This window comes from Argiope bruennichi, chromosome 2 (genome assembly GCF_947563725.1).
Source record: "Argiope bruennichi chromosome 2, qqArgBrue1.1, whole genome shotgun sequence".
Lineage (NCBI taxonomy): Eukaryota > Metazoa > Arthropoda > Arachnida > Araneae > Araneidae > Argiope > Argiope bruennichi.
The window spans coordinates 118,636,067-118,650,851 of record NC_079152.1 but is presented as its reverse complement, the minus strand read 5'-3'; the positions used below and the strand labels follow the sequence as shown (position 1 = coordinate 118,650,851).

Sequence of the window (14,785 nt, the reverse complement as noted above, 5' to 3'; positions counted from 1 at the left end):
TACTTGGCGGAGAACGTTAATGGCAGACTGATCGACGAGATCGGCGCGGATGAAACTTAAATGCCATGCGCAAGAGGTACATGACATGTGACTTTTACGTCACATGAATTGACCCCATTACAGACGAATCGATTATGGATTTATTTTTCAAACTATAAAACCAGTGGTACTGCTGTCCCGAAGCTTTCTCATATATTATCAATTAAAGGAGTAATCCCCTTTCATCCTGCATACAATTGTGAATATTGATCAAGGTTCTGAAGCCACGAGCGCGCATATTTTTATTTTCTAAGTCTCTTACATAAGCATTTTACACCACGTAGTGTAGTGGGGGAAAAAAACAAGTATGCATTTATTTCTGCTTGATTACTACCAATATTTTACATTGAATTATAATTTTAGTAAAAGTATTACATTCCAAAATCTATTTATTTAAGCGAGTTCGCAAATTGTACAGACTAAGTCTATGGCAAAGGATACCGACGTGCTCTGATTGGTTTAAGCCTTGACATCTCTTTGGCAATGTTTTGTCAAAAAGATGCCATACCGAAATATATTTTTATAAAAATAAATAAAATTTGTGAATTTATCCCCGCCCCCCTATTTTTTTACGGTTTACATGTAATATTAATCTGGAGCACATATACAGCAGAAAAGATCAAATCCTGAAACCTAAATTCAGGAAATATAAAAACTGCAATTTATTAAAAACATTTTTTGTGTGTGTTTCTTCTTAATATTATTTTGATATAACTAAAAAAATTAGCTACGGAATCACATATTCCATTAAAGCTTACATATTTGTACGTTTTGGGCATTAAGTAATCATCTTCCCATATGCAGTTGATGGGAAAGTAACAAACGTTCAGCAACAAGTTTCAATGTCTTCATAAATTATCTAATAAAGGTACCAAAATCATAGAAAAATAAGAATTATTTAATTGCTTCATTATATGTTGAGTAATTAATTTCGTTTATTTTTATACTTCTGTGCATAAACAACATTAGTTACTTGTGTTACCAGTATTATTAGTAATATTTATTATTATTATTAATAATTAGCATTAGCAGTATTACTAGTAATATTTAGAGAAAACAATTAAATTAGATCGTGTTGATATTCACTCGTATCTTCCATAAAACTAATGAAAGGTACAAGGTTTGAGCCAAATAAGCGAAAACTACATTATTATGAGTGCAAAACATTGCCAAAAAGATGCCAAGGCTTAAACCAATCAGAGCACGTCGGTATCCTTTGCCACAGACTTACTCTGTACAATTTGCGAAATCACTTTATTTAAGGTCGTTGCTTTTTTGAGTTTTATCATGCAAACATGCTTGCGAATATACAGACTGTCAACCCTATATTGGATTTCGTGCTAAATTTTTTATCAAATTTTATTGATGCATGTCAAATTTTATTAATCTATTAGTAAGTTCATGCTTTTTTTTTTTAATTTGGTTATTGCGTTTTCATGTATTTGAAAGTATATACAGTTGGATGATCAATACCTTGACAGATTTGGTTCAAAATCTAATTCAGATCTACGCTTTAAGTTTTAAATCTGGGTACAAACTTTTATTCATCTAGCTCCTTACATTTTGAAGTTATCGGCTCGCTTGTGCTCGGGAAATCAAAAAGACAACTTCCTGTGAATGGATTTCATTCACCCTTTGATAGAAAGCTGCAAATTTTGAGCAAAGGCCATATCATAGATTTCGTCTGTCTGCCTCAAAACATTTTCGAGTTATCGGAGACAGACATCGTTTTTGAGTTCACAGGCAGACAGACATAATTCTAAAATTGTATTTTTGTGACGCGAAGAGGTCTAAAATTTGAAAATTCGTCAAAATCTCAAACTCGATTTTTTAAAAAAAATCGAATTCTTCTTTGTATACTTCTGTAGTGAAAGCTTATAAGCCAATTAACAGCTACGTTACACGAGCAATTACTTTTGTATTGTGGTTATGTTACTGGGCTGCGAACCACAACGTCCCCAGGTTTTATCCTCACTCATAACAAACCGCTACACTTCGTATATGAAAAAGTAACGTGTCGAAAGCTGGAAAATGGAATCTTTTTTCGAAAAGAATTAGAAATTTTCAAATGATTTTCTTCGGATTTTGTTAAAAATTCACTTAATCAGAAAAAAAATGTTTAAATGAATATTTTGTGTTTCAAAACAGGAAATGCCTTTAAAGCACCCACACCTATAAAAAGCCTCTTTTTAAATTTGGGTTTAAGTGAGTATTGTAGCTAGGTTTCTGGAAAAAATTGTACAGTATTATTATTATTTTTTTTCTTATTGAAAACTGCCTTGAGTCAACTAATAATGCCTCTTGAAGGATAAATATATCAAGAAATTGAAAATTTGTTTCAAAAAAATCTATATAGAATACAATAGTATCTCTCTTCTGGCGTCATACCTTTTGCAGCATTGTCAAGAAATGCACACAATGAAACAATGGAAAAATATTTAGGATAAATGGAAAATATACATAGTAAACATTCTATTTTGTGATAAATTTTTCAGATATATTTCTATATCAAGGAGAATGATCGGAAGACATCAAAATTTAATTGGCAATTTAACTACAGAGTCCAGTCAAATTAATGTGACCACTGTCTACTTTTGGCGTCGACGTTAAATAACCAATCGCAGCAGGCCCGTATTATCAGCAAATTTGGTGGATATATAAATTGTGTTGTAGGCATTCGGAAAACATTTACAGTTCTTGCAGTCATGCAGAAAGGGATCAATTTATCTCACGTCCAAAAGGGCAGGATTATTAGCTTTCGGGCAAAGGGTGGAAACATTTCCGAAACGGCTAATTTTGTAAACTGTTATCGGGCCGCCGTGGTAAAAGTATACCGTGCATGGCAAAATGGCACTGTCCAAAATCAACGACGTGGCAAATGTGGTGCACCACGGGCCGTAGATGGTAGAGGTGAGCGACGGCAGCGGAGATGCGTTCGGGCGAATAGACGAACAACCGTTGAGCAACTGACTGACAACCCCAGATGAACCAAGGGGCTACCAACAGAGTCTCCACAACGACGGTTCAGCGAACGTTGTTGCTTATGGCGCACTACAGCAGAAGCCTGGTTAATGTACCTATGCTGACTGCTGTTCATCGGCGTCGAAGGCTGGAATTTGCACGCCAGTGCCGCAACTACACTTCCACGGAGTGCAGATAAGGTGTTTTTACAGATGAATCAAATTTTATGCTTCATCGGACAGATAGACGTTGGTGTATACAGCGTGAAACATCTGAGAGCAAACACCCTGCAACAACTGCCGGAAGGTTCCAAGTTGGAGGAGGGAGCATTATAGTCTGGGGAATGTTTTCGTGGTATTCTCTGGATGCACTTACAGGGGTGTTTGTGGGACCCCAAAAAATCCCCTGAAACTTTTACGGACTTACTACCGGCATTTTGGAGTTTCGAGAAGGGGGGGGGGGAGAAATGAAAAATTACAATTATGAAGTATTGAATGACCTAATTATAAAAGTTCAATGAATTACTTTTTTTGCAAAATTAATAACCATAAATTTTCAAACATATAAACTACTACATTTTATGCAAATATTTTAAATTACCTGAATTAATTCTTTTAAAAAAATTATCTAATTTCTGCTGCTTTTTTTTTATTTTCTGATGTTTGTGGGCTTGTCTTTCTTTTGTGGTGAACTTCATAATTGCAGGAAGGTTGACTTTTATTTTCCTCATTTACAGTTGAAGAAATTTCCTCGAGAACTGCACATGCAGAGGTCGAAGCAGTTTGCTTTTCTGCTAATGTAGAAGGTTTTTCAGAGACTTTTATAGGTGACTCATCTGAAATACATGTTTTTAAGTCCTCTTGATATGTTTTCCAACTTCTGTTCATATTCAGTAAGATATCTTTGTGAATTGGATCAGTCATTGGATTTTTTGAGCCATATTTTTCACATGAGGTTTCTTTAGAAGCCATTAAATCATATTTAATAGTCTGCACTGCATCTAGGGAATCAATCTTAAGAGAGGTTCTATAGTCAGTGACAAGTGTATCCATTAAGTTGAATGCACTTTCCACTAATGGGCCATGGAAGCAGCTAAGGCAGGCTTTGACCAATTTAGCCAATGTAGGATACTTATAATCATTTGTGAAATCATCTTTTAAATTAAAAACTTTAGACCAATATTTATCAATTGTACACTTGACTTGATTTCCACTTTCATCAGATGTGTAGAGCATTTCTTTGGTGATATCAATATCACTCTGGTATAACCTTATTTCAGCTCCTACTTTTGACTTTTCATTATCACTAAAAATATGGGACATAAAAGATGATAATTTTTCAAAAGCTAATATTGTACTGGTTTTACCTCTTAGCTCTGGATCTAATGCTGTAAAACTAATTAGATATGAATTTTTAAGGGGTAATTTCTGTTTCATATGCTGAAATTTCTAAATGAAATTCTCTTGCGTACATAAATAAAAAAATATTTCAATAAGCGAAACGAAAAATTTACACGTGCATCAATAAATGAAACGAAAATTTTACACAGCGGAGAAAAAAAGTTGCGAAGCGATCAATGACAAATAGCTAATACGGCGAAAAATCCCCCTTCTCTACTTATTGGCGCCACGCCAGGAGAGATAAGACCTTTGAACCCAGAGTCACGTTATCGCACATCTGGTCGAACGAAGTCTCCCCCTTTTTTTTCTGGTGCACCTACTTGCCGAAAAGAATCCAGAAGAGAATGTCCGAGAACCGGGGGAATGAGTCATAACTCGAAATAAGGAAAGAACAAAAAAGAAGTTTTTTCCCCCTTTTCACGCATTACACTGCCTTTGGAGAAAGAAAGGAAAAGTTTTCACCACACACACTGACCTTGCGTTTTCTGCTTTAAAAGCAAACAAAATTACCCAGATCAAAATAAATAATTCATTATTATTCCTACTTCCTTTTGAACGACGATCCCCGGAAATTCCGGGGATCGAAGTTCAAAATCCCCGGAATTCCGGGGTTTCCCCGGAGCACAAACACCCCTGCACTTATCATTGTGGAAAACATGATGGATCAACACAAGTATGTATTTATCCTTGCGGACCATGTTCACCCCTACATGAGAATTATTTTTCTTCAAAATGATGATCAGGGCCCGACTTTGCCTAATTGGGTCCCTGGGCAAAACTTCTTTGGGGGCCACCTCTGCTAAAAAAGGAAACGTAAAATAAACTTTCTATTCGATTTGGAAGCCCCCTCTGATGTGGGGGCCCGGAGCAACTGCCCCATATGCCCCTGCCTTAGACAGGCTCGGATGATGGCATCTACCAGCAGGACAATGCGACATATCATAAAGCTCTCACTGTACATGCGTGATTCGAAGAGCACCAGGATAAGTTTATCGTAGTATTTGGCCAGCAAATTCTTCGGACTTGAAACCAAGCGAGAATCTGTGGGATCACCTTGCTCGGGTTGTTCGCACCATGTATCTTGATCAGCGTAACTTAGCTCATTTCGCCACGGTACTGGAGTTGGCATGGTTCAACATCCCAGTGAACACCTTCAGGAACCTAATTCACTCTCTTACTGCACGTCTCGCAACTGTCCGCTCTGCAAAAGGTGGTTATTCTGGATTTTAATAAGTGGTCACATTAATGTGACTGGACCATGTATGTACCCAGAATATTATTCATTATGACAGCTGAATCTATTAAACTTTAACAATAACGAAGAAAGTTTAGTCCCAATATAATACTTACTTTGTTATTAGCATACTGAAATAATTAATGCTTATTAAAATCAAGTGCTGAATTATCTCATTCAATTCATTAACATTCCCAATTCATCTCCCCCCAAATAATAAATAAATAAATAAGAGGTCATTATAACGGATATACCATGCATCCAAATATCTGAAAATGTTTTGGGCAATAAACTTTCATATATACATTTCAAAATAATAATAATAACATTGTGTTACCAAAAGCGTAAAATAGATTATTTCGAACATTTGATGAGTAAAAGGTGACAAATGACTTATTATTAATACATATAACAGTTAAATTTGAAAATAATTAATGCACAATTTAAAGCAGGCAAGCTTTTAACCATGCTAACCAATGAAAGATTCCGGTATGAGAAGTAACGAATTTAATAAATTAGAAATGGAAACTAATAAATATGATTAATTAGTAAAACGTTAAACATAAATAAATTAATATAATTAAATAATGAATAAAAAATATAGTTAGTAAATTAGTACATACTAACTATAAAAAATATAGTTAGTAAATTAATACATAATTAGTAATACATTATCATACTTAAAGTTCCAGTGTAAGAATTAGGATTATATTACTAAAAAATGTGAATTAAAAAATATTTTCAGCCAGATTAGGAATGATAAAACGCAATCATACAAATAAAGTAAACATAACTTCATTATTCTTACCAAATGGCAGAACAAAATGCTGTAATTTCTTGAAAATTTAATTTTTTTTTTTAGTTTATATGCATTAACACTCCGTTTTCAAGCAATATGAGATCTTTGTAATTTTGAACCGTGGTCATATGACGAAGCCAACATACAAATTTTCGCACCCGATCGGATGAAGTTCGATTCCTGACTTCAAATTGAGCATTTATCGGGCTCCACAAACACGATGAAACTTTGAGGGGTTTTGACAATCGACCTCTTTGACCTTGAAGCTGAGACCTCGTAGTCCCTATAAAATTTTAGATTATAGTTTCTTCAACTGTAGTGGAATGGTGAAAACATTGGTAACATGTACTTTTATCTAATTCTTCAATGCAAGAGGATTTTTGTAAAAGCAAGGTCCATTTTGAAATTAAAACAAAGTAAATAAAATTATATAATCGCAAATTTTGCGTCATCATATGAGAATATTTTTATTTTGCAATATACATTTTAGTTATAAGAGTTTGATTTTTAAACCATAGTTGGTCAAATGAATGCACCGCTGAATCAGATCATCCGAAATATTTGTAAAAATAACAGATTCGTCTTTATAGCACCGCAGAAGTATCTTTATCTTTTATCATCTTTCCGCAGAAGTATTAATAGAAGCAGATGAATTTTCAATAAAATAATTAGAGTTAAAAGTATATGATTGTAATTCAAAATCCAAACTCAAATATTTTGAAACTGAAACTGTTTTTTGACACTTCCTTTAGTTGAATTCCCGAACGGTCAATTGTTTCCTTTTTTTTAAAAATATATTTATGTGGTAATTTCACACCATGGGAGGGCGATCTGCATTCTTCCTATGATAGCTAGCAGCCAGAATTAGCTCAGAGACGTCAGCCGAGAAGGGTCGGACTGGAGCTCGAAAAGAGACGATCCTCTGAAAAGGCTGAAAGTGGAATTCTTGCGTAGAAGAATCTCCCTACAAATGTCCAATGTTCCACGCATAGGTGGAAACATCATTCTGAATAACATCAACTGTCCTTCTTCCTGTTATATAAATTCCATCTTCATCATTGAATTCTAACTTTAAAAAATCATCATAATGACCTTGGTTAATCAGGAAATAAAACAATTAAGCTATCCAAGTGGACTGATGCATTAAAACCTATCACACCCATGGGACCTTGTGGTTCGCAGCCGAGTAACAAGACCACAAGACAAAAGTAATTACTCTGGTCCCATAGCTGTTATCTGGCTTGTAAGCATCACCACACTTGTAATGGTTGCCAATTACAATCATTTTCAATTTTTCGTCAATGTCTATATGCATGCTAATCAAGATCTTCAGATGGTGGAAGAGGTAAGTGCAAGGTTTAGATATGGCAGATGATCGAATAAAATGTAGTCAAAGTGTTTAATCAGATTTTGGGTTTAAACCGAAAATGTGGTCTTTCACGCCATTTGTTCTGGATTGTTCACTCAACAATGTTTTCTCAACGCTTTACAGTAAGTAATCAATCTAATTGTTCATTGCTGTAAAAAGTGCAATTAAAGAACACCCTGTCTTTCATTGCCCTTTTGATGATTTATTCCATGATTTTGCGCTTTGAACATGATCATGATATGTGTCGCTACTCTATTGATTTCTGTTTTGATTCAGGATTTACATGGGATACCCATGTCTTATTTTCTGTGTCGACATAATTTTAAAAATCTTTCGCTTTCCTCGCTAATACAGATGGGGGGGGGGAGGAATATTAGAACAAATGAATCGTCCTTTTCCCCCTGCATCTCACCTAGCAGCTTAGGGAACCAATCGACAGCACATTTTTTTTTTATTATTATTATATATAATTTTAAACATAAGAACTTGGTAATCTCGAACCTCTAGTTTGCAAGAATTTAGATGTCAACTGCCTACACCATAGAGTCCGTAATTACAGATGGTATACTAGAGCGCGATTTGTCGGTGATATTTTTCCAACTTTCCTTGGACAATTTTTTTTTCTCCATTTTATCACTTTAATGTTGCTCAATACATTATTATCACAAACTTCATATATCTGCAGCTTTCATGTTTTTTTGCTGTAAAGAACTGAATGACTGACCGCATATTTTAAAATAGGTTGGAGACGCGATTTACTTAAATATTTTAACTCGACACTAATTGCAGTAAGATTACACATGTGCTGAAAGAGCGGACAATAGTAAATTTGTCTAGGCGGGACAAATACTTGCTGAAGTACAGTTTACAGGATCAACTGGTGCTGGTTGAATGTAAACCTTACTTGATACATAGCCTTTCCTTTGAAATAGTTCACGCATTCAAAGCATAGATAATTCAGAAAATTTTCTCTAAACAAAGCTACTCATTAATATTTCCCGAATAAAATATTTGTTTATTATCAATTCATAACACTATTGCTACTTGTTTCTTATTCGTTCATCTCCCCTCGTATCTTCCATCCTAGCAATATTTGCAATAAAGAGTCTTGAAAATAATGTTCAAGCATAAAGAAATTTACGAAGAAACTAAGATCGAACTTAGCTTCTGTAAAAATAACCAAGTTATCTTTTAGTAATTAAATAATTATGCGGTTTATCAAATCAATTTGATTAAATAGCCATAAATGAGTTCGTGAATGATTACTTCACTAATAACTATTTTAGTAATTATCATCCTAAATTAAATAAAATCATTTCATAATGCAGTTATCACATCAAGTCCTATGTGCCAATGGTGTTTATTTCAATCACAAAAAAAAAACTATACTTTTAGGTCATTTTTTACCAGTGCAAAATCCTATTCTATCGAAATAACTTAAGCGTCATCTGCGAAATCAAAATATTTACTCTGATAAGTCAGACTTCCAAATCTCTGCGTAATAGGCTATCTTAATTCCTGCAATTACTAAGATATCTGTTACGCAGACTATCTTAGATATCAGATCCCACCTTATCATTTACTGTTTGTTTATAGTAGAAAAGGCAAGATTACATTTAGGCTTACAAATAATATTTTTAATGGGAATTTTGTTTCATTTCAATTACAATCTTTTTACAATTCAGTGCAATATATTTAAATTGCAAAACAATAAATATGAACATCTTTCCATTCTTGAAATTTTAAAAGCAGCTTTCCATTTTGGGAACTAGCTGCTCGTGTTTGCCAATGATATTAATAGCATTAATTCAGTAATGTCAATCAACTTTAATAAGTTGCATCTTATCACACCAAATGGAAATATTATTTTAAATTACACTACACTTCAAACATACAGCCGAATACACTTACTGAAACATACACTTATTGTATCTTCAAATTAAAATATTGTACCAATATTTTATTTTGTGGTATCTCAAGAAAATAGAGGGAGATCAAAAGATCATTGATGACATTTATAAATGTCATTTTTTAAATGTGATAAAAATTAGCTAAGTTAACATAATGATTGGAACTGGAGAATTTTGCCACGTCGCTCCCCTCCTATTCATATAAAATATATAATGAAGTGATTATAATAAACACTGACAGCTGAAATATAAAAATGCTGCAAGTTATAAAATGAAACAAATTATAATGTTTGAGAATCTAATTTGACTTTTATAATAAAAGATAATAACATTATTTTAAGAAACCATTTAAAACAAAGACAGGTTTATGCATAATAAATTTATTTCACTGATTATAAAGGATATACTTATTTTTAAAAAAATTTAGATCATTCAATTTTATTAAAATTTGTGGTCACAAACAAATAAAAACACACAGACACAAAATGAAATGGAACACTTCAAATAATCAATACTTTATTTAATAATTAAATTCCTTACAGAAATAAATTTACAACAAGCTGACACTACAGCCCGTGAAAAATGTGCTCCCTAAGTATTACAATTAGGTTACAAGACACCACAATGGCACAAATTTAAAAGAAACCACAACACTTTCAGGGAGCAGTGTATCAATAATAAACAGATTTTCTGTACAAAAATTTACAAAACAGTGGCACCAAGGATCATTTTAAAATATATTAAGACAAATTTCGATATTTGATGAGTATTAGATTGTCAGTAAGTAGTTTATTGCACATTTACATTACAATATTAAAATTGCACTTACAGTTAAAGAAATTTCTTTTAAAGAAAAAAAAATTATATAGAAGAAATTGAATACCATTTCTTTTTCCTATCAAAGATAATTGTTCAATAGTTCACAATAATGCCACTTCAGAGGTGAAAGTACTCTAAAAATAATTAACATTATACAAAAGCAAAAAAGAATAAATAAATAATATCTTTACAAATATTAAACATAAATGTTAAATTTCCAGATTCATTTATTTTTGATTCTAGTATGATTCTTTTTTTCAGTTCAAATCATTAAAATTTAAACAAAAATGAGTACATTTCTAAACTGTTCAATATAGATAACAGTAGGGTAGGGAGGTAGTATTTCTTATAAACATAAGAGAACTGTACAAAATGATTACATGAGTATTTCATGTTTCAATATAGTGCATCATTATACAATTTTCACCAAATAAATTAAGTTCGTATAACTATGAACCCGTGCTTAGGATCTCATGAACATGTTTCCATGTTTAAAAAAGTATAGTGTAGAAACAAAGCTCTTGATTTTCAGTATGGCACTCAAAATCTTGCAATGGACGACAGTTACTTCAGTACAATCGACAACACTAGCAGATCAAAATTCCAAATAAATAATTCAGAACACATTTTACATGGATGTAGTGAGACTCTGAAAATGAAAAGAAAAATTACTCAAGCGTCTTTTCACACACAAAAAAATACATTCTATTTTAACAAATAAATTAGTATTGCACTTTAGAAGACACTTACTAAACTTTATATCTAATATATAAACAATAATTTGATGTTTTATTATTACTTAGTTTGTAAAAAGCAAAATCAGAATTTTTCAAAATATTTAATATTTAAAAATATTTTGATGGACCATAAAGTGTTTTCTTTTATTATGTTCCCACTAGATTTTTTTTTAGTTAAGATACTATTAAATGGCAATAAATTTAATAAAGCCCTAATAATTTCGAATTTTTAACTTGTAGCAAATTTAAATAGTTTCTAAAAAAATCAGAAACTATTATATTGGGATTATTTCAGCAAAACTGGTTTTTACATTTAAAACATTCCATCTCAACAATTTTTAAACCATTTGTATTTTATGTTCGATTACTTTACAATTGATTACTTTAGTTATACAAAAATAAAAATTTCTTTCCCCGAATTTTTACATTTGCATAATTAAAGCGGTCAACCGAGTTGATTTTTTTTCTTTTTTTTTTTTTAATTTCCCAGAAAACATAAGACTGAAAATATAATTTTAGTATGACTTTCATTTTTAAACAGTCAGAATTGCAAAAATAAATGCCATGAAAGACATGGGCATCTTTGCTGCCCCTAACTGACAGCTATTTTATTTCTGAAAAATATTTTCCTCATCATTATGTCAGTAATGAAAAATAAATGACTAAAATGCCATAAATGCTATTGTTTAGTTAAATTCGTATTCTTGCAATATAATGTCAATATACAAAGCTTGACAATTTTTCTATAAAATACCTATATATTAAACACTTATATTATTGCAAAAAAAAAAAAAAGGGAATTTTTAAATTTTTCACAATATATGCCAACATTTTTCAAGTTTATATATTATATATTTTTATATTAAATACAATATATTTATACAAAAAAAATGGAAGAATTAAATTAATTATAGGAGAGGAATTCAAATTTACCTCTTCTAAGGACTGATCAAATTTTGTCATGCAAGGAGGTACATCAGTTGGAGATACATTTGTAGACATCGAGTCACTGGAAAGAAGACTGTCACTTCTTTCAGCTCGCTTATGTCGAGGCTGCTCGTTTTCTGGACTATCGCCAGCCATACTAGCATCAGTACAAAAGCCACTCTCTGCAAGTAAGAATAAATTGTTTAGAAAAAAAATTAAATATTTCAAAATACACACATATAAGAAATTTTTTATGAAAAGGGTTCATTGTGATAAGTATCTCATTTACATTATTTTGAAAAGATATGATTTCTATCCCCTGGCTCTTCTTAATCAATGTTATTTGAAAACCAGTAGACTGGAGTTCTTCAGTAATAAATAGTTCTCTGTGATTGTACTGGTTTCTAGAGACTTTCCTCTAAGAAAAACACAAATTTCAGCCAGTTTTTTTTTCTGAAAGCCCTTATGGAAGGCAGTCTACCATTATTTATTGCAATTAGGTCTTTCTATAATAGGTGTACCATGGTCACTTAGACCAAAAGATTGTGGCTGCCTTCCTTGATTCAAGGACTAGAGGTGGAAGGCCAAATGAGACTATAAATAAAATGAAATATTTATGTTTGAATAATAATAATAAAAAAATTTAGCAGCCTATGATTTAGTTATATCATTGGATAACTAAATATATAATTATCATTTATATCATCATTTAAAGTTTCACTATTTTCAGTTTGTATGATTTTATGAATGATGCTATGCGAGAGAAGTATTTGAGCAAGCCAATTTTGAATATAATTTTATCGAATTGTCTAATCTTTAAATATATTATATTTCTTTACATTCATAAAATTATTTTGGTTATAAAACTCTTGATAGTCAAAAGATAATTAAAATAATTTTGAAATAATTTATTTAAGAAAATATTTTTGTACTCTTGATTAAAGTGAAATTAAAGAAAAATCTGGAGAAGAGAATACACTAATTTACCTGTTGAGCACTGTGATTGCTGAGTATGAGATCTGTGCAAAGGTCTAGGACTGTCACCAGGCTCAAATCCTAAATTTAATGCTCCATAGAATGAGAAAGATGACTGGCTACTGCCTGAGGATGAAGATGAGCTAACGGATATGATAGAGTTTCTGTTATTCCTTATATCATAAGGAGAAACTGCAATGGAGTTACGGAACCTAGGAGCTGAAGAGAAAAGGAAAATTATAAATGAATTCATTTATAAACTATAATAATTCACATTACAATACAATAAACCATTAATGTTATTTTATTCAAAGCCTTAATAAAGGACATCCCTAATGAAGTATGAAGTAAAAGCTTAAAAATTATTTTTTTAGGGGCAGGTTTTCCTTTTAGTTTTAATAAGTAACAAATCTAATGATCATGTTTTTTTATACTAAAACTGGAAATAACTAAGAATAAAACAAAAGCAACAACTATATGAATATGACTAGAAAATTTTAAAAAATTGCATGGTACAATTAATGTTTTAAAATTATATTTATTAAGTTTCTATATAAGTTGGCCAGATAATAGGACACTGATTTTTGTCTGAGATTAACATATAATAATGATTTTTTAAATCTGAATTATAATAAAAGGCATAAGTTATATACAATATAATAACATTTTTAACAGAAACAAAATGGATTAAAAATTATAACCATGTAATAAATTAAAAACGAAAAAACAATATATAAAACAAAGTGTGAAACAAAATATACTTTACCTCTAGCAAGTTGATGGATGCTAATCGATCTGTCACTTATTTGATCTTCACTAGGCTTAATATCAAGACAAGGTTTATTACCAATTCCCATGGAAGACATTTCCGCAAGGCGATTCTCTGTAAAAAGTATCTAGATTAGACTAATCATATAATGACAATAATGATTTATTTGCAGAAAGAAAAGATAAATAACTGATGTTAATTTTTTAAAAATCATTTTGCAGTTTAAGTTTAAATATTTATCTGTTTATTTGTTTTCTTAAAGACAAACATAACCACAGTTGCTTATTTTTACACTTTTACAAATGAAATAGCAAAACATCATTATTGGACACATATACATTTAAATACTTACACAATAAGTAAAAATCCTACAACTAAAAGAAACATTAAAGAAGTATTGCAATTTAAACTTAAATTTTAAAAAGTAAAAAATTCTTACTCTTGTTATTAACCGCCTGGTTCAAGAGAATGGCCCTTATTTCATTTGTCCATGCCTGCTTGACTTCAGGAGTAGGAGCCTGAAGCAAAAACGTGTCATTTAACTTTCTCTTACGGAACCATATTTCAAACTTTGTAGGACTATCACCAACTTGCTCAGTCATTCCCAAATCAGTAGTCTGTAAAAAAAAAAAAAAAAAAAAAAAAAAATTAATAACAAAGAATACAAAAGAGCATTTTTCAAGAGTTTTTAAGAAATAAGACAACACTATTTAATACGGAATATGGAACCAATCAGACAGAAAGAGATTGGGTGGAGGGAAAATATTTAACCATTAAATATAAATAATTTAACAAAAAATACACATTTTTCAAACTCAAATTATTGTTTAAAAAAACTTTTATTTA

The 14,785-nt window shown here is 31.3% G+C and overlaps 1 protein-coding gene across 2 annotated transcripts in view; it reads right to left on the bottom strand.

The window, feature by feature from the left end:
* Positions 1–10,211: 10,211 nt before the first annotated feature.
* LOC129961612 (pleckstrin homology domain-containing family G member 4B-like) overlaps positions 10,212–14,785 on the bottom strand; it is a 544,990-nt gene continuing 540,416 nt past the window's right edge. For both annotated transcript variants that reach the window (XM_056075118.1, XM_056075119.1), the window contains 5 exons: positions 14,379–14,556; positions 13,937–14,053; positions 13,183–13,389; positions 12,202–12,377; positions 10,212–11,180 (listed from right to left, as the gene is read on the bottom strand). In XM_056075118.1, the coding sequence (XP_055931093.1) occupies positions 11,160–11,180; positions 12,202–12,377; positions 13,183–13,389; positions 13,937–14,053; positions 14,379–14,556 (699 nt within the window). In that variant the 3' untranslated portion in view covers positions 10,212–11,159. The remainder of the gene's footprint in view (positions 11,181–12,201; positions 12,378–13,182; positions 13,390–13,936; positions 14,054–14,378; positions 14,557–14,785) is intronic.